The sequence below is a fragment of the Polypterus senegalus genome, chromosome 3, assembly GCF_016835505.1.
Source record: "Polypterus senegalus isolate Bchr_013 chromosome 3, ASM1683550v1, whole genome shotgun sequence".
In the NCBI taxonomy this organism is placed as follows: Eukaryota; Metazoa; Chordata; class Cladistia; order Polypteriformes; family Polypteridae; genus Polypterus; species Polypterus senegalus.
The window spans coordinates 227,276,713-227,302,095 of NC_053156.1; the positions used below are offsets into that span (position 1 = coordinate 227,276,713).

The 25,383-nt window shown below is 39.9% G+C and overlaps 1 protein-coding gene across 1 annotated transcript in view; it reads right to left on the reverse strand.

Annotated features, from left to right (window-relative positions):
* Positions 1 to 25,383, reverse strand: part of uhrf1bp1 (UHRF1 binding protein 1) — a 90,637-nt gene that overhangs the window by 18,279 nt on the left and 46,975 nt on the right. Inside the window, exons 7-12 of the mRNA XM_039748682.1 lie at positions 25,187 to 25,357; positions 24,728 to 24,914; positions 24,235 to 24,321; positions 19,645 to 19,818; positions 16,401 to 16,507; positions 16,122 to 16,263 (exon numbers count right to left, since the gene is read on the reverse strand). Coding sequence (XP_039604616.1) covers positions 16,122 to 16,263; positions 16,401 to 16,507; positions 19,645 to 19,818; positions 24,235 to 24,321; positions 24,728 to 24,914; positions 25,187 to 25,357 — 868 coding nt within the window. The remainder of the gene's footprint in view (positions 1 to 16,121; positions 16,264 to 16,400; positions 16,508 to 19,644; positions 19,819 to 24,234; positions 24,322 to 24,727; positions 24,915 to 25,186; positions 25,358 to 25,383) is intronic.

Consider the following 25,383-nt stretch of genomic DNA (forward strand, 5'->3'; position numbering starts at 1 on the left):
GCGTCAGTGCACCCCGCCCCCCCCTGGGCAGATGAATAAACAGTATTTCCTAAGCCCTTCAGCTGCTTCCCATGCACACGTGTGTGACAAGACTCCCCCCTCAGCCCAGACCCGTCGGGTCGGGCGACCTGCACCGAGAGGTCGTGGGCCCGGGAGAGGGCATCGGCGTTGGCATGAAGAGACCCCTGTCGATGAGCGAGCGTATACTTGTACTGCTGCAGGTCAAGAAACCCACCTCGTGACCCGTGGATTCGACTCCCTGTGAAGGGCCATCCACTTCAGAGGTGCATGATCCGTCACCAGAGTGAACACGCGACCCAAGAGGTAGTACCGCAGCTGAGTTACCGCCCATTTGATCGCCAGAGCCTCTTTCTCCACCGCCGCGCACCTGGTCTCCCTGTCCAACAGTTTCCGCTCAGGTACATAACGGGTGTTCAACACCGTCGGCGCTTTGGCTCAACACGGCACCCAAGCCTGTGTCCGGCGTCCGTCTGGAGGATAAAAGGAGAGAGAAGTTAGGGGAGATCAAGATAGGTGCTGAAGTCAGAGCCCTTTTTAAGTCACTGAATGCAGCCCCCGCTTTATCAGACCATACCACCGTATTAGGAGCTCTTTTCTTTGTCAAATCGGTCAAGGGCGCGCTCTCGAGAAGCGAGGCACAAACCGGCGGTAGTACCCGCCAAACCGAGAAAGGATTGGACTTGCCGCTTGGTTTGGGACGGGCCAGGCCATTATGGCTTGCAACTTGGAACACTGTGGCCTCACAGTACCCCGCCCACTAGGTAGCCCAAATATTTGGCTTCCTCAATCCAAAGAAACATTTCTTGGGGTTGATTCGGAGCCCGGCCTCCCCCAGTGTCCGTAATACTGCTGTGACCTGCTGTATGTGTTCCTTCCAGGTGCTGGAATAGATGACAACGTCATCCAGATAGGCAGCACAGAACGAGTTATGGGGCCGGAGCACTTTGTCCACCAGACGCTGAAAAGTCGCAGGCGCCCCGTGTAACCAGAATGGAAGGACACGATACTGCCAGTGTCCGCTAGGAGTGCTAAACGCGTTTTTCCCGCGGACTCCGTTAAAGGAACCTGCCAGTACCCCTTTGTCATGTCAAGTGTAGTCAAGAATTTGGCTGGTCCCAGTCTCGAGGAGGTCATCCACGCGAGGCATGGGATAAGCATCAATCTGGAAACTTGGTTAAGCCGACGGAAGTCATTGCAAAACCTCCAACTGCCGTCAGGCTTAGCAATCAAGACGATGGGACTGGACCAGGGACTACTACTTTCCTCGATTACTCCTAGTGCCAGCATTCGCTTGATTTCCAGTTCCACTTCTACTTTCTTTGCCTCCGGGAGTCTGTAGGGTCGCCACGGACGATCACCCCGGTCAGTCAATATGTCGTGCGCAATCAGAGAGGTCCGACCGGTTTTCACTTACCACCTCTGGGACAGAGCGGATAGCTGCTTCGAGCTCTTGTTTCTGCCTGGGGATAGCTGCTCGCGAAATTAAGGGAACTTACTTCAGCGAGAGAGAGCAGGGCTGTCCGAGGAGGGATCGGGACCCTCTCCTTCCACGGTTTCAGCAGGTTTACATGATATATTCGCTCAGCTGGTCGGCGATTGGGCTGTTTCACCAAATAGTCAACCAATCCCTTCCTTTCCTTAATTTCAGAGGGGGCCTAGCCAATGGGCGAGCAGTTTAGAGTGAGAAGTTGGACCAATACCATGACGCGATCCCCGTTGGAACTCCCGGAGAGTCGTGCCACGGTCATAAAGGCGGGCCTGTGCTGATTGCCTCCTCTATATGACTTTTAGAATCGGTCTTATTGCATCAAATCTATCGCGCAATTGGGCGATATATTCCAAAATATTAGTGGAGGGCTGTGCCTCCCCTTCCCAGCCCTCTTTAAAATATCCAATAAACCCGGGTTGTCTTCCGTACAGTAATTCAAATGGAGAGAACCCGTAGAGGCTTGAGGAACTTCCGATATGCAAAGAGGACAAGGGGAGGAGTTGGTCCCAATCCTCCCATCCTTGCTGACTACCTTACGTAGCATTTGCTTGAGAGTTTGATTAAATCTCTCCACTAGGCCATCGGTTTGAGGATGATACACGAGGTCTTTAAATGCTTTATTTTCAGTAACTTGGCAGTCTCCTTGAACGCTTCCGAGGTAAAAGGCGTTCCTTGGTCCGTCAGGACTTCTCTAGGAATGCCTACTCGAAAAGACTCCTACTAGTTCCGTGCAATATTTTTGTGGTAGCCGCGCAACGGAACGGCTTCAGGGAATCGGGTAGCATAATCCACGAGGACGAGTATATATTTATATCCTCGGCTGAGGGTTCTAGGGTCCTACTATGTCAACCCCAATCCTATCAAAGGAACGTCAATAAGGGGAAGGGGAACCAGAGGAGCACGGTCCCTCCTAGGAATTTGCCGCAGTTGACATTCCGGACAGGAAATGCAAAAGCGCGAACCTCCTCATTAATCCCGGCCAGAAAAACGGAGCTTAATTCGCTCTAATGTTTTATCGGAGCCGAGATGGCCTCCAAGAAGGTGGGAGTGTGCTAACTCGCAAACCTGCCGCCGGTAGGTCCGCGGGATTAGCAACAACTTCCGACCTTCCCTCATGTTCAGCGACCCGATACAACAAATCATTATCAATGACAAAGTGAGGTCCCTGTGGCATGGGCAAATGCGCGTTGGCCGTTAACGAGAACCACTGCATTCTTTATGTGTTTCAGAGAGTCGCCATTCCACTGTTCTCTCTTGAAAGAAGCGGTGTTGCTCTAAACTGAAAGTGCAACTCAGAGAGAGGGTCCGTCTGACCTCAAGGGGCGGAGATTCCTCCTCGCTGCCGGGCGCTAGTGGATGGCGTAGTAGCCCGCGACGGTCCGGGAGTGTCTTCGTCACTCTCTTGGCCTACCGCCCCACTCCCTGTCGGCTGATTACACGGTGTGGAAGCAACTTGAGATGAATCGTTGTCATCTATAACGAGGCCATAAGTTTTCGGGAATGCTTTCTAAACTACCGCCGTTACTATCAGACCAGTCGCCCGAGGATTACGGAAAGCGGAGGATCCGGATGCACCGCCACGGTAAGCTGTCGAAGGGTTCCTCCGAGACATACGTAACACCGGGCGGTATTGTATGTGCGGATATCTCCGTGTATACATTTTAGACTGGTCTTCTTTTAATCCACTGTTGCGGTAGAATAAAACGGCGAGCAACGACAGACACGTTACTGCCGGAATCGAACAGCGCTGTTATCTTATGTCCATTAATAAGAAGCTCCCCCGTATGTTTATCCGCCAGGGATTGCTAAGGGCACACAAACACCCCCGCCATTGTCCCCTACGGTCCGCCTTGTTCCCCGACAGGTCGCAAGCCAGACGGCCCGGCGACTTCGAACAAGCTCTGGAATGCGTGGAAGGGACTGCTTTAGTGGGACATAGCTCCCGGTAGTCCACAGAGCGGCTGTTCTGCCCTCCCAGGTTTCACAGCCGGCCTCTGGGTTTGCAAGAGCTGCAGCAGCTCGTCCATAGAATGGAATTCGCCCCAGGCCGGCTGGGCAAATTCCTGGGGTAGTCTTTTAAGCAGCAGAAAACAGGCCACTTGCTGCACTATTTGTAAGGGGTTAACTCAATGGCCGTAGCCACTCACCCACCTGTTGCCAGAGAGCCATAGCCTGCTCTGACAGCCCTTTGCTTGGGTTAAACTCCCAGTTTATGATTTCCTTCACCTGCCGGCCTGGGGACAACCCATCGCTAACTGGGACCTTGGTCCCGATGGGCAGCTCGGCTTTCCTGCCAAGGAGAGCATACTGAGCCACTCGTGTGTGTTCCCCAGAAGCCAGCCCACGCCTGTGGGTCCCCTCTACGTTCTCCACAAGATGGGTGGTCCCCACCGAGTTATGCTCATGGAGCAGAGCCTGCACCGCCCCTTCCTGACCCTCTGGCGCACTCCCGCCCGAAACTCGGCCCCGTACTCACCCACCTGGTTCCTGATAGTTCGTGTCCCGGTTCATCGGGACACCATCCTGCCGACTACGCCACTGTAATAAGTGGAGACCAGAGACGTGGAAAGGTTTGGGGCAGCCACCCGTTTATTACGGTTTCCCGGCTGCAAAAGTCTTTGAGGCATTGTTACACAGTTGTTTACACAACAGAGTCCAAAACAGAACTGCCTGCCTAAGCAAAGGCAGTGAGCTTTATAGCACAGAGGGCGGAAATGATGTCGTCCTCTGGGCCGGAACTGGAAGTGACATCATCCTTGGGGCCGGAACCGGAAGTGACCTCATTCTTGGGGCCGGAACCGGAAGTGATGTGTCCTTCCTGGAAATGGCGGCTCCTGGTGGGATTTCCGGTAAGACCTGCAGAGAACTCAGAAAGAGCGTCAGTGCACCCCGCCCCCCCCTGGGCAGATGTATAAACAGTATTTCCTAAGCCCTTCAGCTGCTTCCCATGCACACGTGTGTGACAACTTGATGAAGTATACTTTGTTGCTTCCTGTAAATAGAAAGGAAGCAGGTAAACTTTAGGATAGAGAAGACCAAAACATTGTTTTACATTAAAGAAAGTGGAGTAATAAACTGAGAAAAAAAGAATGAGAAGTTGCCCTGTTCAAGGAGAAGAACAGCAGATGTATATGTTGTTTTCTGAACTTGGGAGTGGGAAAAAGGGGGCACTGAAGAAGTAGAAGACACATGTATCTGTGGCATAAATTAAAAGAGATGCTGCTTTAATAAGCTTAGACCTTTCCAGTTTAGGCTTGTTAATTTACGGTACAAATTTTATTTTATGTATTTTAGTATTTTATGATTTCTGAACACTAAGTCAACTAAGTTTCCTTTTGTTAATAAAAAATCTACAGATAACACATGTGGTCAATTTAAAGGCATGAATGATAAAACAAAAGCTACATCTGAATTCATTACAGACTACAACCTCTGTACAACATGTTTATTTGAAAAATGGCAAAAACTAATGAGTTTGTATTTCTAAACAAATGTCAACTCATCTGGGTGTGTTTATTTTTTTCAGCAACTTATGGGTCAGGTTAAGTCTATGTCACATTAGATGACTTTTCCAGCGATTTTCAGTCTTAGCCTTCATTTTCATAATCTTAGCCAGTCAGAGGCAGTCGGTAGCATGCTCCTGTGAAGCTGATCACCTAATGTGACATACCTACCAAATGAACCAACTAGCCTGCAACAGGCAATGCTGAAATCAAACATTTTTTTATTTTCACCTTGGTCAAGGGGCAAGCTCTTTATGTGTTAAGAGTTAAGAACCAATGACAGTTCAGTTGATGGTACAATGCACAGAATGTAGCAACAAGGAGGCTGAATGCACCATAACTATTAACCCTTCACAAAGCACAGGTACAACACTGGTACCATCAGGCAGCACAGAGGCTGTGGACCTCACAAACAGAACAGAAACTTCTCTGTCTGATGCTTCATATTTTATATACCATACCAGAATGAATAAAAGAAATAAAGGGCAGATATTGCTGCTGACCTACTCTAAAGCTGTTAACAACTCGTAAAGCACCGTTCCGTCAAGCAGAAAAAGGGGCGAGCATGACTGTACTCGAAGAATGGCATTCAGTCTGTAAATATAATATGGGGTGTGATTTTCAGTCATGTAATTTGACGTGGTACAGCAAAGAGATCAGCGAATGCAGTCGGCAAATCTAACATAGTCCACAATAAAAAGTTGTATGGTGGGGGTATGGCTGCAACTGTTAGACCTGAACATCAAAAGAATACATACTGAATACAAACTCTGGTCCTTACCAATCATCATTCTTTATCATTCTCCAAAATACAATGGATCTTTTTAAAGTGATCTGACTCAAAGACCCTTTTAACATCACATGACTTTTCCAGCGATTATTAGTCACAAGCTTTATTTACATAATCTTAGAAAGTTAGGGACAGTCACTCAGCACTACCATGACCACCAGTTGTATAGTTCAACATCCCCCAGTCTGTGACTTATGCCAAACCAAAAGCGCAGACTCAGAAGTACAATGCATTCAATGCTGCTGGAAGGAAAGAGGACACTCATATTTCAGACCTTCCATTTAGAAGAGAGTATCGCCCATTTGATGACTTATGTTTTAATGCAAAGAAGTTACAGCTAAACCTGCTGGACCTAGAAAGCAATCACACAACACTGTCAAGATTAGGCAGCATGTTATTGGCTCTCAGAAAAAGAGACAAGCTTATGATGCTATGGAAATGTGAAACTGTGATGGAAAGTTGTGGCAGAGTTGTGCAATTTGTAACCCCTTGTGATTCTCAGTGGTGTAGCAGCAGTCATGAAATTTGACAACCCCATCAACCAGAAGTCACATCAGCTTAACTGAGTTCAGTTTTCTTTTGCGGTCTTTGTTATGGGTACTTTAATATCTACATTGATAAAGTAATACCTTGCTACTTCGCGGTTCACTTTTCGTGGATTCACGACTTCGCAGGTTTTTAAATATAGTAGTAGTATTTCCTAGTCTAAGAACAACAAAACAAGTTTGGTGACTAAGTGCGTTGTAACACGGGCTGTGATTGGTACATGGGAGGGAGACAACAAATCACAGCTTCCCGCTTTCTAATTGGGCCCGTGATTGGTGCTTTGACTGATGCCCAGATCCCACAGTACCTCCCCTTGTCTCTCTGTCGCGGCCATTTCGCTTCAAGCTTTCTCGTCGCGCGGTTTACTTTACACTGTATTGTGTGTGATTTATTTGTGGTTTCTTTGTGTTGAACTTTGCTTCAATTTTCACCCCCTGCAATGGCTCCCAAACGTGCTCCTTCTTCCAAGGCTGGTGCTGAGCCTAAACGCCAACGAAGAATGATGATGATTGCTGAGAAGGTGAAACTTCTGGATATGTTGAAGGAAGGGTGAACGTTTGCCGCTGTGGCTGCAGACTGGCTAAGGATCTGCAAGAGCGGTCACAGGAATGGGACAACAATATGGTTCGATCGGTCCAATTTTGCAACAAAGTCAACAACGTCATGACCGCCTACAAGCTGCTCTTCGACTGGAAAAAGAAGCAGCGGCAGCAGCTGCAGATCACAATGTTTTTGAAGCCTCGCAAAAAAGAGCCAGTTCCCACTACTACTACGGATACACCTTCGGAAACCGTGGAAGAGGTGCCCCAGAAAATGGCACCACCGTCTGAAGAGACGTAAAATACAGTCATCGGCTGCACAGTAAAAGTCATCATCACCTTCATCGTCATCATTTTTACTGCACAGCATATTCATCACCATCATCACGTCATATATAGGTACATGTACTTTGCTATACAGTAACTGTAAACTTATCTACTGATTTCATATTTCTTAACAGTTGTCCCTTTTATTAATAGAGTAAAGGGTGGGTTGTAAACAGTACAGGGAGGGTTTAAAAACATCCAAATACATGTTAAATTATTAAATAAATATAGTGTCCCTACTTCGCAGAAATTCAATTATTGCGGCCAGCCTTGGAACCTATCTCCTGCGATAAACGAGGGATTACTGTATTCCAAAATATCATCTTACTTGGATTATGTTATATGTTCATGGGGGTCTTTAAACAGAAAAAATGCAAAAGCACTAAATGCTTATTAAAACTTATTCAAACCCAGAATTTAGTCTTTCACATATTTATCTATTTTTGGTGTTCAATGTTTGTTACTAATTTATATAAAGTTATACTTATTTGATTATTTTTATGTGTTTTTATTCCTTTTGTACCCTTATGAAAATATGCAAAGAACTTTGTGCATGGGAAAATTGCCATATAAATAAAATGCATTATTACCTAAGGATAGTGTAAAACAAAATTTAAAAGGATGAAGAAAAAATTATCTATCAAAATTGGACAATTCTACAGTAGTTACATGAAATCAGTGAACATATCAGCTCTAACAAAACTTTTCCCTGCCATTCCTGTAAACTCAGGCATTAAAAATTTACTTAAAATGTTGGGGAAGTATAAAATGCATCACTGTTGGCTGCCATTTTAACACCGAACAGTCAAATCTGAACAGCTGCACAGGCAGCAAAGAAAGGTGGTGACCTAAATAAAAACACGTATAAATCAACTTTTGTCACTTTTATTAGGCTCTTTTATACTCTCTCATGCTGGTCAGTAATTAACAATTAATTCTACTAAACTGCAAAACATAACACAATTTCTTTTCCGATGCTTTTATTCCTTAAAATGTCTTCATATGTTGACTAGTGTTAATCAGTGAAATTTATCAGTGTTTTTCACAGTTAATTTGCTGTGTTCTCTGGTGACTACTTTGCCAAATTTTTCTCTAAAAATTCGCAATGATGTTAGCTTAGGCAAACATTTTTTCCCCAGCCCACACTAATGCTTTGTGAGACCACTATGACATCACAATGCTGGATGGAGATGTCACTACCTAATCTGCACTATGTGCCTAATTTACATTGCACATGCGAAGAACTTTCATACATGCATACTCCACCCCACATGTTATGGCGCTGCCCGATCTGTGTCACACATGTATGAGTAAATTACGGTTTGTGCACAAATATGTGAATATCACTAAACTGATTGTAGCTCTGCTTCCCACAGAAATTAATATTATCTATAAACAAGCAATTTTATGATACACGTACACAACATATGAGCTGCTTTTTTTTTTTTTACTGTGTTTCCAAAAACTCTTCTTAAACAGCTAATTTACAAGTAAGACTAAAGTTCTACTTTCTTAAATATGTATCTAATGTTGTCTACAAAAAAAAATTGCTAGTCCACTTAAAAGTAATCAAATGACATTAATATCATTACATGTTTTCATAATTTGTATTCCAGGGCAATCAAATAAACAATACTGAAGAAATGATAAGCATATGCCATAAAAGAAAATCATGCTTTTCTAAAGAAGAGCCGTTTCCTTTTTTAGTTGACAGCAGAGTGATGTTGTTTACTAAAACATACAGCACCCTTTCCAACAGAGAGAAAAGCAAAAGTGGGAAGAGACAAGAAGAGAATAAGCCTGTACATCACAACCTATTTCACTCCCTTTCTGACACAGAGACACCACCTGGAAAGCCTGGTGGCAATTTCTAAATTCAATCTAAATATTAAATTATACTTATTTAATTAGTTTTTGCTTTCACAACCATTAAATTAAGCAAATAAACACAACTATGCACTAAACTTCCCACACTCCTTTGGACAGTACATAATGCATACATTTCTCAAATATATAGAAAATAATTTGAATGTAATACAAAAACAAAAAAAAAAAATACACACAAAACTACATTTTACACAAACATTAACTATAGCTATACCTTGCATTCCACAATGGAGCCGCAATTGTGCTGTATATTATTTCTCTTTGGCATTCGTCTAATGATTATTTACAGATGTCAACAGTGATGCACAAAGGGGGCATCACACAGTAGCTGTCCACCAACAAATGTCTTCTGACACACTGTTGAACTGGCTCAGATGAAGACATCATAGCTAATTCCAAGATACTGTGCCACTATATCTGTAAAAGTTTCTTATTGACTGCAAAATAACCTTTACATTCAATGCAATCAACTTTTACAGCAAGTATAAGGAGGCTACCAGAGGTATCAGTTACAATCCACTATTTCATTTAAATAATGTTTTAAGTTTTGGGTTCATGAGGTGGTGGTCAAAGACACAGACACATAATTCAATACATGTTCTTCTGGGTGGGCTTTCTTTAATTCTGCTGTACTATATCCAAACATATCAATCCCCAGTTCCTATCCTTCAATTTTCATTCTTTCTCGCTTCTCCACACAAATTGCAATACAGAAAACATCTTAGTGAAATTAAAACTAGCCAAAGCCTTAGAACATTTAATGTGCTAGTTTAGAGGCAATGGGGTTTAAGAAACACTCTTAAATTTACGATCGATGTTAAGAGGGAGGCTACAATATTCTTAGTGTTAAAATACTTTTGGGAAACTCAGCCCAGTACTCCAGCTGGATTTACAGCCTGCAAGCATTTAAAAAAATAAAACAAAACACTTGCAGTATTGTCATTTGACGTGTAAATTAGCTGACCATAATTAGATTATGTTGTCTCTTCAATGCTGGATTAAGTATATTATGCTCCTCGCTATGTAGCACAGGTCAGGCAGTGACAGGGAGACCCCCACCTAGTATATCATGCTCATCCCTTGCATCACAGGCTCTGTGGGTGTAATTCATAGTGACACAAGCTTGTGAAATGCAAAGAGAGATAAAGAATTCAAAGTACTGTGGACTCGGAGTACAATTTTACCTCAGCGAGGTCAGATGGTGCAATGGTTATCAGTGGTGCCTCACAACTCACTACAATTTCCAATCCCTCAGACTCACTTAAAAGAGTATTGCACCAGCATAATGCATGCAAAACCCTCCCAGTTTCTCCTTCTCCATGGACTCCAATGCATTTTGCACAATTCACCAAAATTTCTGAACATTTCTGAGTTTTTGCCAAACTCAAGGCGAAGCACATTTAGCAGGGTTTGATCACTTATAAGTCTTTTTTGACCTAATTTTTGACACCTCTTTTAGGTGCCTTGGATACAAAAAGTTTTACAACAAACCAAATATTATATTGATGGACCATAGTAGCGTGAAGTACCAGTGATCCTAAGTTTTAGAACATATAACATTTAGGACCCTAAATGCAGTGGGTTAAGCAAAGAATGCTGTTTTGTAATGATGCTAATGCTAATTCACATAAAACCAAATGAGAAAACTAGAAATGTAAATGCTTGAAACTATTTAAAATAAAACCTAGCATAGCTATATTATATATATATATATATATATATATATATATATATATATATATATATATATATATATATATATATATATATATATATATATATATATATATATATATATATATATATATATATATATTTTCCCCCAAAATGCATTTTTCATGCATAGGCTATATTAAGACTGAGGTTTATATGCCTTCCTCACACTTTTTCCCATAAATCTTAAAATTATGCAACAGATAAATAACTAAATACCATGATAGATGACTGCAAAACTTCATTACTGGAAAAGTTTCACCTTGAAAGAATAAGGAATGAGTGGCTATGATGACCCTGCAATGGCCCATGAATTGCTATACATCTATACATTCACAAATTTTCAAGGAAAGAGAAATTTTTCCCCAAGGATAATAAAAATGAAAACATGAATATTCTACAATCACTTCTGAGTTAAGGAGGTTAAACGACTGCATGTACATAGTAAGGATGGCTAAAACAGCTTTGAGGGGCAAGGACCGTCGTCCCTTTTTTGTAAGATGAAAACAGATTTTAAAAGACTGCTCCACAAGCAATTGTAATATGTAAACTATGGGATGTTCATTGACACAAATTAATTGATTTCTAAGTTAAGTGTAATTTCTTTAATAAGACTAGCATAACAGCATGTCTGTAGAAATGGAATGAATGAATGAATGCAGATTAAGATTAAGAAAAGATTTAAAAAAATGAATAAAGAAATTAAATGCATGATTTGCATATTTTGCCTGTTACTAGAGGTTTACAAAGATTATAGCTACAACAGTTTCTGATCTTAAGAATTCAAGTTTTTCACCGTGTGACTGTTAAACATCATATTCCTTGTACTGTTTGTTAATAATGCCAGATTACTGACTGCAACATTAACAGCCAACCTTGATTCTTATGCATAGAGAAACTGAGGAAATGGCAAGGTGTAGTGGACTTCACAGAAGTTAAGAGACTAACAATCATGAGGCTAAATTGTGATAGATGACCAGGAATTGGAAATGACATGAATTATTTCATTGTGGCATATCTGCACTCCTGCCTCTGTTGTACTCATATCAAGTCGACATTATCCTTATTGCTTAATAACACACAAGCACTTTACTACTGAAACTCTATTTACTATCTGCATTTTGAGACTGGACTGCGGTGGGTTGGCACCCTGCCCAGGATTGGTTCCTGCCTTGTGCCCTCTGTTGGCTGGGATTGGCTCCAGCAGACCCCGTGACCCTGTGTTCGGATTCAGCGGGTTAGAAAATGGATGGATTTTGAGACTGGACTAAAGATTGTGAAGTAGAGGGTGAGCTAAAATGAAGTACCACATTTTTCAAGGTCATTGCGCGAGGTAGAGGCAGCCGAGTGGATTAGGGTGGGGGTCCTTTGATAGGCGACCCCTTGTCACTTTCGGTCTGCAACATGCCTTGGTCCGTGTGCACCATGCTTTCACTGTTGGAGCATTCTTCAAAAACAACAAATCCATCATCACTACGCAACATGCCTTCCGAACACAATTCAGCATTCCTCCTAATGGTGATGTCCCAAATTGGAAAACAATTCTTCAGCGGGTTGTTAAATTTAGACAGATGGGTACAACATTGAACAGAAAATCTCCAGGCCGTCCTTGGACTCTACGAATGCCTGAAAACATCCAAGCTGTAAGAGCATCAATTTTGCAGTCTCCTAGAAATTCAGCATGCAAACATGCTTCTGCCTTAGACATTTCCAACACGTCTTTGAGGAGGATTTTGCATGAGGACCTTAATTTCCATCCATACAAAATGAGGGTAGTGCAGGAACTCACTGAGAGAGACTGGGACACCCATACAGAGCTGAGCGAAAACATTCTGCAAACCGTTCATCGAGATGCCATCATCATATGCAGCGACAAGGCATATTTCCATTTGAATGGTTGCGTAAATAAGAAAAGTTTTTGCTATTGGGCTGAAACCAACCCTCATGAACTTCATCATAACCCCTGCACGGTGAGAGAGTTACAATTTGGAGTGTGTTGCAGAATTTGGCATTGTGGGCCCTTACTTTTTTGAGGATGGGGGAGCAATGGTCACCTTCACTTCAGAACATTATATTGAAATGCTAGCGAGCTTTTTGCAGCCCCATCTGGAACAAATGGATGTGGTGGATGCTTGGTTTCAATAGGATGGAGCAACAGCTCATACGGCACGGAGATCCATGCAAGTTTTGCGGGAGATGTTTCCGGGGAAGCTGATCTCCCTGAACTACGATGTCGGGTAGCCTTCACATTCTCCTGATCTCGCTCAGTGCGATTTCTTCTTGTGGGGCTATCTCAAGTAGAAGGTATACGCACACCGACTTCAAAACCTTGAAGCCCTCAAGGACACCATTTGCCACAAAATCACTGCTATTCCCCTTGAAATGGCCGAACGAGTCATGCGAGCATTCAGAAATCATCTTGAAGAGTTTATCTCTAATAATGGCCACTAACTTGAAGATATCATTTTTAAAACACAATGAAAACAAACTATTTTGTATACTGTTTCTTGTGTCGTAATGAAATTTATTTTATCTTGTAGCATTTTTGCAGAATAAATGTTTGAAATGTGGTACATCTTTTTGGCTCACCATGTACTTTCCTACCTTTTACTCAGTACTGGGATCTTGTTACAACCTATATCTGGCACAGCTGAAACGTTGGCAAATGACTAGAGGACAGTAATAAGCTATTTCTCTGCACTTCTTTTCAATAACATGAAGTTGTATTTAAATGCCATTTTATATAGACCAAGAGGCACAGTGTGTAAAAACATAGGACAAATTTCTGGACCTATATCATTTAATTCTATGGCTAACAAAAAGACTATCTGCAAATACCAATAGGCACGTTCATGCACCAATGAATGTCAAAGAAGCATACTCTGACTGGTACCCAAAAGATGGCAGTTTCAAAAAGCTATAAACACATGTACTTTGGTTAAAATATTGTTAAATAAATAAATTCAGAAAAATATTTCCTTGCATTAAAAAGAAACAACTTCAAACAGGATGGAGCTTTTGAATTGGTCTTTAAACCACAGCAATGTATATCTAAAAATTTTTAACATAAATACAGGTGATAACATTGCAATTGTATAACAAAATTAACTCTGAGATTTTTTTCATAGATGATTTTATATTTGCCATTGTTCAGCATGTACTCCCATTGAAGTACCGTAGATCCCGGAATACAGGCCGACCCGGTATATTAGCCGACCCCCTTCTCTACCTACTAAATTACATGTATTTGCCGATGACCGGTATTTAAGCCGACCCCCTTCTCCAAGCAAAATTTTCTAAATTTCCTTAAAAGTGTCTCTTTGGGTATATTTATAATGTTTATCGGCGAGAATTTGAGACTGCCAGCATTTTTAATATATAATATAATGTGCATAATTTACCAAAACACCAATAATGTTTCTAATGTACTAACCAAAAAGTTATAAAAAAAAGTGCCAAGCCTACTTCGATTAAGCTAGGAGCATGGCGGCACGCATGGTCGCAGAGGCTCAGGGCGCTCCTTTTCAGTGCACTTTTTTGTTGTTTTTGTACTTTTTTTTTGTCCTTGTTTGTGCATGATCGGTTCGGCGAACATCCGCTACACCATTCAGAACCTTATAGACATCGGTGTCCAGAGTCAGACATCTGTTTTGAGTGTTTTTCATCACACGCACAACATCCCAGACAACATAGCGAGACCAGCTGGCTCTCCGTGGATTGTTGTCGGGTCTAGGAGACGACACAGACAGAGGAGGGAACGAAAGCAGAAGTGGGGCCGCAGATCTGGCGTTATGCTAAAGCTAAAAACCAACCATACAAGCCCTATACAGAACTTTTTTCTGCACTGAAGGAGCTGCTTTTAATCTCATTGTAGATGCGTATAGTGACAATAAAAGGCATTCTATTCTAGAAACAATTTCATACTGTACTCACCATTTAATTTGACATCTTTGGGCTGCAGGAAGGGAGGAGATATTTCCACACAATGTCCATCTTCGTTTCGATTGCGATCGCTTTCTTTTACCTTCTCTTCCTTCCTTAGCAATTATGTGTCTTTCTTGCATGGTCTTAATGAATTATTTATATAGGTAAATCACTGCAATGACTGAAATTACATCCACAAACACATGTATCTGGGCTCCGACTGACGCTACTAACGCTCTCGGTTGTTTGTTTACAATCGCAAGCGGATACACGTAACCGCATCCGTTTCTTAACGCAAGATGTTGGTCGTAAATCAAAACAAAAAATTTCATTTTAAACCTCCCGATAATTTATTATAAATTTTATTAATAAAATCAACAACTAAAACACTTTTTTGAATAAATTCTTTATTTAATTTAAAGTACCGGCATGCAAAGTTACTTCTTCATCTGAAAGATGGCTCTGTGGTTTCGTCATTATTTACTTCCGTATTCATCGGCAAAACCGGCATTGCGCTGGAAATCTTGAATCTGAAACGATACTCGTTGTATAAACCGACCCCCAAACTCCAAGCCAAAAATCTAGGACAAAATTCTCGGCTTATATAACGGGGATCTACGGTATATTGTATTAAGAAATCTGTTATCTCCGTTCTCCTTGGAAACATTAATACTGTAATAGTTTTTTCTCAGCCAAGACTGCAAACCAGTCATTCTGTAATACAGGTGCATCTCAATAAATTAGAATACCATCGAAAAGTTGATGATATTTTCAATGATATTCTACTTTATTCATCTTGCAGACACAAAGTAAACAGCTCATCTGCAGAGCATATACTAATACATGTAAATAGCTTACAAAATCAAGTAGAAACTAAACCAGCAGACCTATAGATTGTCTAGAAAAGCTGATTCTCTATTCTACTTTTTTGCCTTTTCTGTCTTTCCTGTTTAGATACAACCAAATATCCATTTCTACAATATTTCTGTTAACAATAAAATCCATTAATTTACTTTTATTCAAGTCTGATAGGTAGAACCGTAACAGGAAGGTATTGAAAAGTACTCTCAAAATTATCATTAATTAGTGAAGATGACAGAAAGCCAAATCACACATTACATAGACACATTACAAAATGTGCATGAAAGAAGTACTACATAATTCACCACTAGTTTCAGTACTAGGTTATTTTGCACCCTAGGCCAAGCTTATTAGTGCACCAAACGACTGTTCAGTAGCTAACCAATGTGGCTGGGATCCCCCCACTTATGATCTGTGTCCTAGGCGAATGCCTAATTCGCTTTAGTGGTGGTGCCGGCCCTGGTTACCACATCACTCTCCTGATTCAGGGACTTCTACTTAAAGCTATTCTGGATACTTACCTGGAAACTGAGGGTAATCAGGCAAGTAGTATTCTGTGAACTGGACATAGATGGCAGGTACATTGTCTGGGAGCTGCAGAGACTTCCTGTCACAGGAAACCAAGGCACGCGTCTTCTTACTATGTCGGCCCCCAGTGGACACCTATCAAGAAAGGCAGGTATGGTCACTTGTATTCTTCTTCAATTTAGGAAAGATGACTGATTTAAATTTAGACAGTAAGAACTTACTGCACACCCAATAGAACTCTAATTGAAAATACAGGTATACACAATAGCTACCTGATGGATGTCAAGGTCATCTACTCGGAGTACCATACAACTGCACCGTAGCCTCTTCCATGGAGGTACAGAGTCAGACGGAAAGAACGTTTGTGTTGACTCCCCATCTGTGACAAATCACAAAATGTCAATAAGTATTAAAAGCAGAAAAGGAGATGTATAGGTAAGAGGAGCTGACATAACAGATTAAAAGTGGTACCTACTAAAAGAGTTTTAAAAATACTGATTGTTTCATATGCAAGCTTTTCTGTTACAGAACATGATAAGGATGAGTGAATATGGGAGATGTTGAAGAAATGGAGGAAATACTGTAAATTATATTTTGTATGATTTACTCTAGTGGATTAACAAAGGGAAAAATAAAAAATGTCAGCAAGATCCCTCACAGGAAAGAAAGATATGACTGTACAGTATTATCACTTACAGTAGATTAATTAATGTATCATTACCAAGAGTAATGGGAAATGCATTCACTTTTTAAGATTGGGATTTAGTGCAATTTATTGCAATTTCTGCTTTTTTGCAGTTTATTAAAGATAAATCTGAATTTTAATTTCTTCAAGTCAAGTTACGTAATGGGGGATCATCATGAGACACACTTTCAACAAACACCTAAGCTATTAATTACATGCCCTAGGAGAAGTGTGTAAATACAGAAAAGGAGAAGGCCAAAAATTGACCTGCTGTTGTTGAATCCACAGTAAATACCCAGGTATGCTTGTTTAATGGGTCAAGTAAGAGGACTGGAAAGAAGGGAGGAATGCAAGTTTATTACAGAGGAAAGTGAAGAATTGGTAGAAGAGTAGCGTGAATGCTGAAGTAGCTAATTAAACAATTAAAACAAAATATTCGAGTTGTCAGGTTGTCACCCGAGTATGGCAATCACTCTGCCATCATTAGTATTTTTGGCAGAAGTTATTACCATCTGTATAAGTCTTCTGGGATCAGAGAAAGACATCATCTTTCATCTTTTTGTAGACTTTACAGTACAATTTATTCGATAGGATTAGACACTTAAAGAAACTTCTCAAGGTAATTTTATGGGAGATTTTTTATTTAATGGTGCGAGGAAGGAGGTGGTAGTGGTCAACAATTAACACTGAAGTACAGTAGATTGCTATGGGAATTGAAAATGTCAGAAAGTAAACAAAATTGATTAAAAAAGGCTTGAAAATCAGAAATGTTTAAGGTTTCTGCATTAAAAGTGAAACTTGCATATAAAAATGGGAAAAATGAAGGGGACTATAAGAAATACGTTTCTGTGGTCTGAAAGTTTAAAATCACTGCCATGAGTAAGATTAAGCCAGGTTTGTACACCATGTCCCAGGTGAAAATGGGAGTGGATAAGAAGATTAACATCCTGCACCAAATCAAAAATTAGTAGGGTTACAAATCATGTGGCAGACTGACATATACTGTATAAATATTAGTGAAAAATAAAGAAATCTCAAAGATGAATTGTCTGGGAAAGAGTGCTTAATTTAGTCAGATCATTAAAAAAAGCTGAAATATTATTTAAAGGGAATAAAAAAGATGAGAAGGATGGGACTATACATTTTTACAGTAGCTTTTACAGGAAATAATGTTATTTCATTATAATGTCCAAAATATCATCATGGAATGCACAAAAAAGTCAGTGGAATGTAAAAGGCTTAGTAATGAAAGAGAGGGAGAGAGACAGACAGACAGAAAGAGAGAGAGAGCAAGAAAACTCTTCTGATTACTGCCAATATTAGTACAACACATCTCTGTGGTAATCACAAGCAGATGTTGTTTGTGACAATTCTAACAGAATGTTGGGGAAAAAGTACATGTTAATCAATTTTAGGCATCAACAATGTAAAGACATTCAATGCTGTTTAAAATGTGACAATACTACAACTGCTACTACAGCTAAATCAAGAAATGAAGAACAGAATATCAATTACATCAGTTGCAGAAAACTGACAACTGTAACAGCAACTGATCTATAAAAAGGCCTGTTCAGAAACTCCCAAAGAGAGTTAAACTTAATTGCTTACAAAATTAGGATTTTACATTAATGAGAACGTAAATCTAAATATAAGAAAATGGGTCAAAAACAATCTTCAGTGAAAGCTATGAATGAGAAAAGTTAAAAAAAATAAATAAAAAAAAGACAAAGTGAGAACCATCTGCAAATGTGTTACTGTACATCTCCTCTCTCTGTCTTTCTATTTTTAATAAACTGATTTTATTAACCTTGAATCTGAATATAAAATTACTGAATAATGTTGATTGCGCCCTGCTCGGGGTTTGTTTCCTGCCTTGAGCCCTTTGTTGGCTGTGATTGGCTCCAGCAGACCACCTGTAACCTTGTAGTTAGGATATAGAGGGTTAGATAATGGATGGATGGATGTTGATTGCTTATATTTTAGAAGCTTTGTTTAAATTTTAATACTCTCATGATTCAACTACATTAGTAAATAAAGCATTAAAGATTACAACCAAATGAGAAATGTGACATCAGTTACCTAGGGTTGCAGAGACTAGTTAAATATTCTAAAAGTAACAAGAAGTTTTCCTCTGCTCACTTCAAAGATTCATTTTACAGACCATTTAGTGTTTTGCAATTATTGAACAGTACACTATGATAGTTTAAAATCATAAAAATTTTTGAAAAAGTGACTTTTAACCATGAATAAACGGTATTTCTTTAGTTTGTTCACATTGTTGCTTAAATTAAACTGAAAGACAAGTGTCTTCTGAAAAATTAGACTAGTCATTATCAACCTGTCACACACAAAGAAATTAATTTTAAGTTCAGCAAGAAACAACAAATTATAGTGATGAGGTTTGATGTGGTCCAGTCTAGATTGATCTGTTGTGTACATGCTATGAATTTAGTAGCAGTTAGAAAATAGGCATTAAGTAACAGGTTCAAGAAGGTCAACAACAAGAGAAATATAATGAAGGTAGGCGACACAAAAACATGAAAATAACTGCCAGAGGACAAGGAGGAAGAAGAAGAAGAAGAGTCAGCGATGGAGCATGAAAGGGTAAGGAAGAATATAGCAACCATAGCTCAAAAACAAGCAATATATCAGAAATGAACTAAAAAACTTATCACATAAATTATTAGTTTGGCTCTATATGAAAGAATAATGAGAAGCATGCAACTTCAGTTCCATTATTTAAAGGGAAAAGTACTCTGTGAGGTTTTCATTCTGTAGTAGTAAAGGCAATGTAAAGTTTAATAGTACAGATGAAATGAATCCAGACTGACCATGAGAGCGAGAAGGCTGTTTGCTTGGAGACTCTCTGGCTCCCAAAGGGGTACCACCCATGTACCTGGTTGGACCTTCAGCATTCCACTTGAAATTTTGCAGAGTCTTGTTTACCCACTGCTCTCGAATTTCCATGGCACTGCAATGTCTCTCCCAGTGCCTTGAACCATCACCTTGAAGAGAGGAACAGAAAATCGGAAACCAATCACAATGTTGACAGAACCTGGGAATCCTTTTTTGTGCAAAAGTTTAGGGTACAAAGAGTGCTAAATGTACTTAACAACAAAGAACACAACATGGTGGACCAAAGTGGAGGTGGAAATAGGTAAAGTAACTAAGTAGTAATGTAGAGCTAAGTAAGAGGGAAACGTGATAGTATAAATGGGGAAAGATATGACAGATGTGTTGATGGGTTGGGTAGAATTGGTAAAGACAGAAATGGAAGTGCAGCAATGCTCTTTAATAAAAAAGAAATATGATGACTAAAATAAAAGTAAACTTTCACAGTTTTTAAAATATAGTGAATTAAAACCTTTAAAGACTTGGAACAGCATATTTGTAAATTAATCTTTAGTGCAGTGCAGAAAAGTAAACTCCACTTCCTAGTACATACCACATCAAGGGACATTTTAAGCAATTATGTATTTAATAATGCATATCACCTACTGCTTTAGCTATAGTGTGTTATTTCAGACTGCATTAAAGTAATGATTTTCAGCCATCTTCTTATATTTATTTTAGCAGTTATAGCATAAATATAATGTAAATTTCTAGCTCATATTCAAGTGCAGGAGTAAACATCGGGGTAGATTCAGGGGTGGTGTCTACCCATGTATCATAAGGGCACTCAACCCCAACAACTCATTTATAAAAATGTACAAATAAGAACACAGAAGTGTCTCTATATGTTGTATTGTACTTATTTTAATGTATTTTTTGGAATAGGTGTTGTTTTGCCATCACTGGTCAAGTAATAATTATTAAATGATTAAATTAAGCTTTGAATAAAGATTTTGTGAACACCACTTATTTAACAAATGATTGTTAAATTGTGTGCAGCTGCGTGGCACATGTTTCTTTTGACTAAATCAATTGCAGTACTTATTAAAAGACTTCCCACAGTCAAGAAACATTCAGCCTCTGAATGAAAAAAAGAAATTTCTACAATGATACAGACAGCAACAAAGAATTGACACCTTTTAACTCAAGGTATGTACATTATTTCTGCTTAATCAATATTCAATTTTGCCACTATCATTAACAACAATCTACCTCTTAAAATATAACTTAGAGCTCTACCTATTACTGGCAGTGTTCACAGTGTTTTTTTTTTATTTGCAGCCTTCACTTAATTCAAAATTCTGCTACAATAATTATTACAAGTACAAAGCACAGTCACAAATGTCTTGTTCAGGAGGTCTTTACACTAACTTTGTGTTAAGTTTAGGGCACATTTCAAAACCCAAATAAACACAGACATAGACAGCATTACTTTAGTTTCCGTGTATTCTGCAATATTTACAAAAGTTCTGGGGTGTAAAAATTTCACTATTATTGGCTTAGTGCCTACTTTATATGTGTGAAAGGTAGATGTCACAACAGGATTAATACAGATATATATTAATAAACTTAATGTTCACTGTTACTGAGCACAATTATTCATTAACACACTTAATAATTGTTACGTTTCATATTTGTAGTCAATTAATGGGAAGGTGGAAACTTGAATAGTTGTTTGGGGCTCAATGTTACCCATGCTTCCCTGAACAAATAAAATGAATCACTACTGAAGTAAGGGGGTGGTTAGGGGAATCCTTACATAACAGAGAAATATACTGCCTATGTGGGTTGAACAGGCTTTCTCAGAAATTATAGTCTTCTCCCAACACAGGAAATTCCACCATCAATATGCTTTAACTACATAGTTTAGCTAAAAATTATGAAATTATTTGGTTTACTTCATATTGACAAGATCAAATTGTTTATATTAAGTCAAATGTCTGAAGAAAGTACACACTTTTTTCTCTTTTGCAGATAGACAAGAAGTGTGTCAGGATTCAGTGCTGAGACCAATTCTTTTTTCTATGTTGCTCTTAGATGACACCATTAAATAAAATAACACCAAATTAAATACATATGATGATGACGACACTCTGTTGTGTTTATGAAATAATCAAATAATACTTTTTAGTTATGTTAACTTGCTGCTTTGAGGTAACAATTGGGGAATACAGTTGTGCTTGAAAGTTTGTGAACCCTTTAAAATTTTCCATATTTATGCATAAATATGACCTAAAACATCATCAGATTTTCACTCAAGTCCTAAAAGTAGATAAAGAGAAACCAGTTAAACAGATGAGACAAAAAAATTATACTTGGTCATTTATTTATTGAGGAAAATGATTGAATATTACATATTTGTGAGTGGCAAAGGTATGTGAATCTCTAGGATTAGCAGTTAGTTTGAAGGTGAAATTCGAGTCAGGTGTTTTCAATCAATGGGATGACAATCAGGTGTGAGTGGCCACCCTGTGTTATTTAAAGAACAGGGATCGATCAAAGTCTGCTCTTCACAACACATGTTTGTGGAAGTGTATCATGGCACGAACAAAGGAGATTTCTGAGGACCTCAAAAAAAGAGTTGTTGATGCTCATCAGGCTGGAAAAGGTTACAAAACCATCTCTAAAGAGTTTGGACTCCACCAATCCACAGTCAGACATTGTGTAGAAATGGAGGAAATTCAAGACCATTGTTAACCTCCCTAGAAGTAGTCAACCAACAAAGATCACTCCAAGAGCACGGCGTGTAATAGTCGGCAAGGTGACAAAGGACCCCAGGGTAACTTCTAAGCAACTGAAGGCCTCTCTCACATTGGCTAATGTTCATGTTCATGAGTCCACCATCAGGAGAACACTGAACAACAATGGTGTGCATGGCAGGGGTGCAAGGAGAAAGCCACTACTCTCCAAAAAAAACATTGCTGCGCGTCTGCAGTTTGCTAAAGGAGCAGAGAATGTCAGAGAGAGAGAGAGAGCACGAGAGAAAAGCAAACAATCAAAAAATCAATACGTGCTTTTGGGCTTTTAACACTAGAATTACCAGAGCCTACGAAAAAACTCGTAATTCCGTCCCACCTTAAATTGCTTCTTAAATCCCTTCACACCTCTCCGCCAGCGTCCTTTGTCTTCTAAATGTGCTAATAAAGAGAAGCTAGGAGCAGCCGGCTATTCTATCCCCCCACCAATTTAGAACGTACATATAAAAAACGTTTCTGTTTTAATAATGTGTTGACACAGATTACTGTAGAAACGGAACAGACATGAAATGCGTGTGTTCCAAATAACGATCTATTATTTCCACTCTAAAACTCCACTTCACTCCCAGATAATCAAGGCATGAGCTGAGAGAAGTTTGTGCACGTTCTAAATTGGTGGGGGGATGGAATAGCCGGCTGCTCCTAGCTTCTCTATATCGGCACATTTAGAAGACAAAGGACGCATGGAGAGGTGTGAAGGGATTTAAGAAGCAATTTAAGGTGGGACGGAATTACGAGTTTTTTCGTAGGCTCTGGTAATTCTAGTGTTAAGTATGCCGAAGCATCGCGATAAAGCTGCCTTTTTTACAGGAGCGTCCATATCCTCTAGGCAAACAGCCTCTGTGCAAACAGCCCCTCTGCTCACACCCCCTCCGTCAGGCGCAGAGAATGTCAGAGAGAGTGAGACAGACAGAGAAAAGCAAACAATCAAGCACTGTGCGGGAAGCATATCGTATATCATTGAGGAGTTTTATTTAATATGTAATACATGCTCTGATTGGGTAGCTTCTAAGCCATCTGCCAATAGCGTCCCTTGTATGAAATCAACTGGGCAAATAAACTGAGGAAGCATGTAACATAAATTAAAAGACCCATTGTCCGCAGAAATCTGCGAACCAGCGAAAAATCTGTGATATATATTTAGATATGCTTACATTTAAAATCCGCAATGGAGTGAAGCCGCGAAAGTCGAAGCGCGATATAGCGAGGGATCACTGTATATGGCATAGCTGCAGTGACCACTTATGTATCGCTCTGAATACATTTCTGATTATATCTAAACTTACTATACACATACATTTATTAAATTCTAGTCCTGAAACCTCATATCCCATATCATCATAAACTCTGATGTTTGACCTCCTGGATGTGGTCCCTGGTCAAGACTGAACACTTTCGCCTATTCCTCCTAGTAATGTTACTGATCTTCTTGCTGTTTACTGGTGCAACAGATGGAGGATCCAGGCATTTATTGCCAGCTATTTAATTTAGAAACCCATCCAGCATTTTTTTGTTCACTAAAATATTCTGTATTCAAACCAGCTCTGCTCTAAGTTTTACCTACCACAAAGGCATTTTGTTCACCACTTGCAAGTCAGACACTTTACTGAAAACAACATACTGTATTCAGTTTCCAACATTTCCTCCTTTGTCAACTATACAGCTTTTGTTAAAAAACAGCCTAAGTGATAAAGGAGATATGCAAAGTTCTTTAGAACTTGTCTGCAGTAAGATACAAGCAAGTTTTAAGCCCATTTAAAGATATTCACTCACCTGGTCGATGGAAAGGATAGTAATCTAATCCTAGCTGACGAAATGTTAGCTGGATTGCACCACCAAAAAATCTTGGACGATATTCTCCTGGACAAAAGAAAGACAGAGGATATGACACATCATTAGGGTTTAAAGTTAACTAAAAAAAAAAAAAAAAAAAAGATGGAAAAGTAATATTTTATAAGTTCTGCAAAGGAGAAGGGGATGGTAGCAAGAGATAAGATGTAGGAAGTTGCTGAATACTAGACATAGAGAGAAAAAGAAGTAAATGGTGCAAGAAACCATGTTAAAAACCAGAGGGGGGAAGAAGAAACAGATAGGCAAAAATAGCAACATAGAGAAGAAATGAAAACAAGAAGGAAAAAGCAGAATCTCTGACCCTACAAATCTGAAAAGTAAAAGAACGTTAGGGAAGAAACACTCGTATCTCAAAAACAAAACCCCTGAACACTAAGATGAGAAACTACAAGTGTACTGCTGTATTTGGAGGTACCTGATACTTGGTCTGAGCTGTCATCACAGATGTGCAGGTCAAGTCGCGAGATGAGGATGTGGTAGGATGTCTCCTTAACATCATGCTGCTCAAAATACTGGCTGATGCTGTTAGGGGTTCCGCTGGGCTGTGCTGGTTGGGCTGGCTTGGCCCAGGGGGGCTGACCACCTGGTGAGGTTGGAGGAGCCTGCAGAATAAAAGCACATGGGCTAGTAAGATATGCATGAAAGATGATGTGGGTGTGTCATGGTATCATTTAATAATGATCTGCAAACAAGACATCAGGTACACATGGTGCAGAACTCCCATTGGTTAACAGGTCATAAATTCAAGCAAACACTGCACAACACTTAGCAGTGCAAAGTTAAAATCCGCCTTGCCATTTCAGCTTCCTGGTTAAGGGCTACAAATCTATTGCAGTAGGCAAACAGAAAAAGGTATGCACCAGTGCCAGCTTACCTGCAGGCTCTCTGGGTCCAAGCTCTTTTGCTGCTGAGCTGAGCGTTCAATGGCTTCACTTAGTGATTTTGCATAACGGATCATAGCTTTTAGCTGCAAGTCCGTTAGGACCCAGAGCAGGTCATCTAGGATAAACATGAGCTTGGAGGCTACCACATTGCAGTCTTTTACCTGATAAAAAATATAACATCAATGTA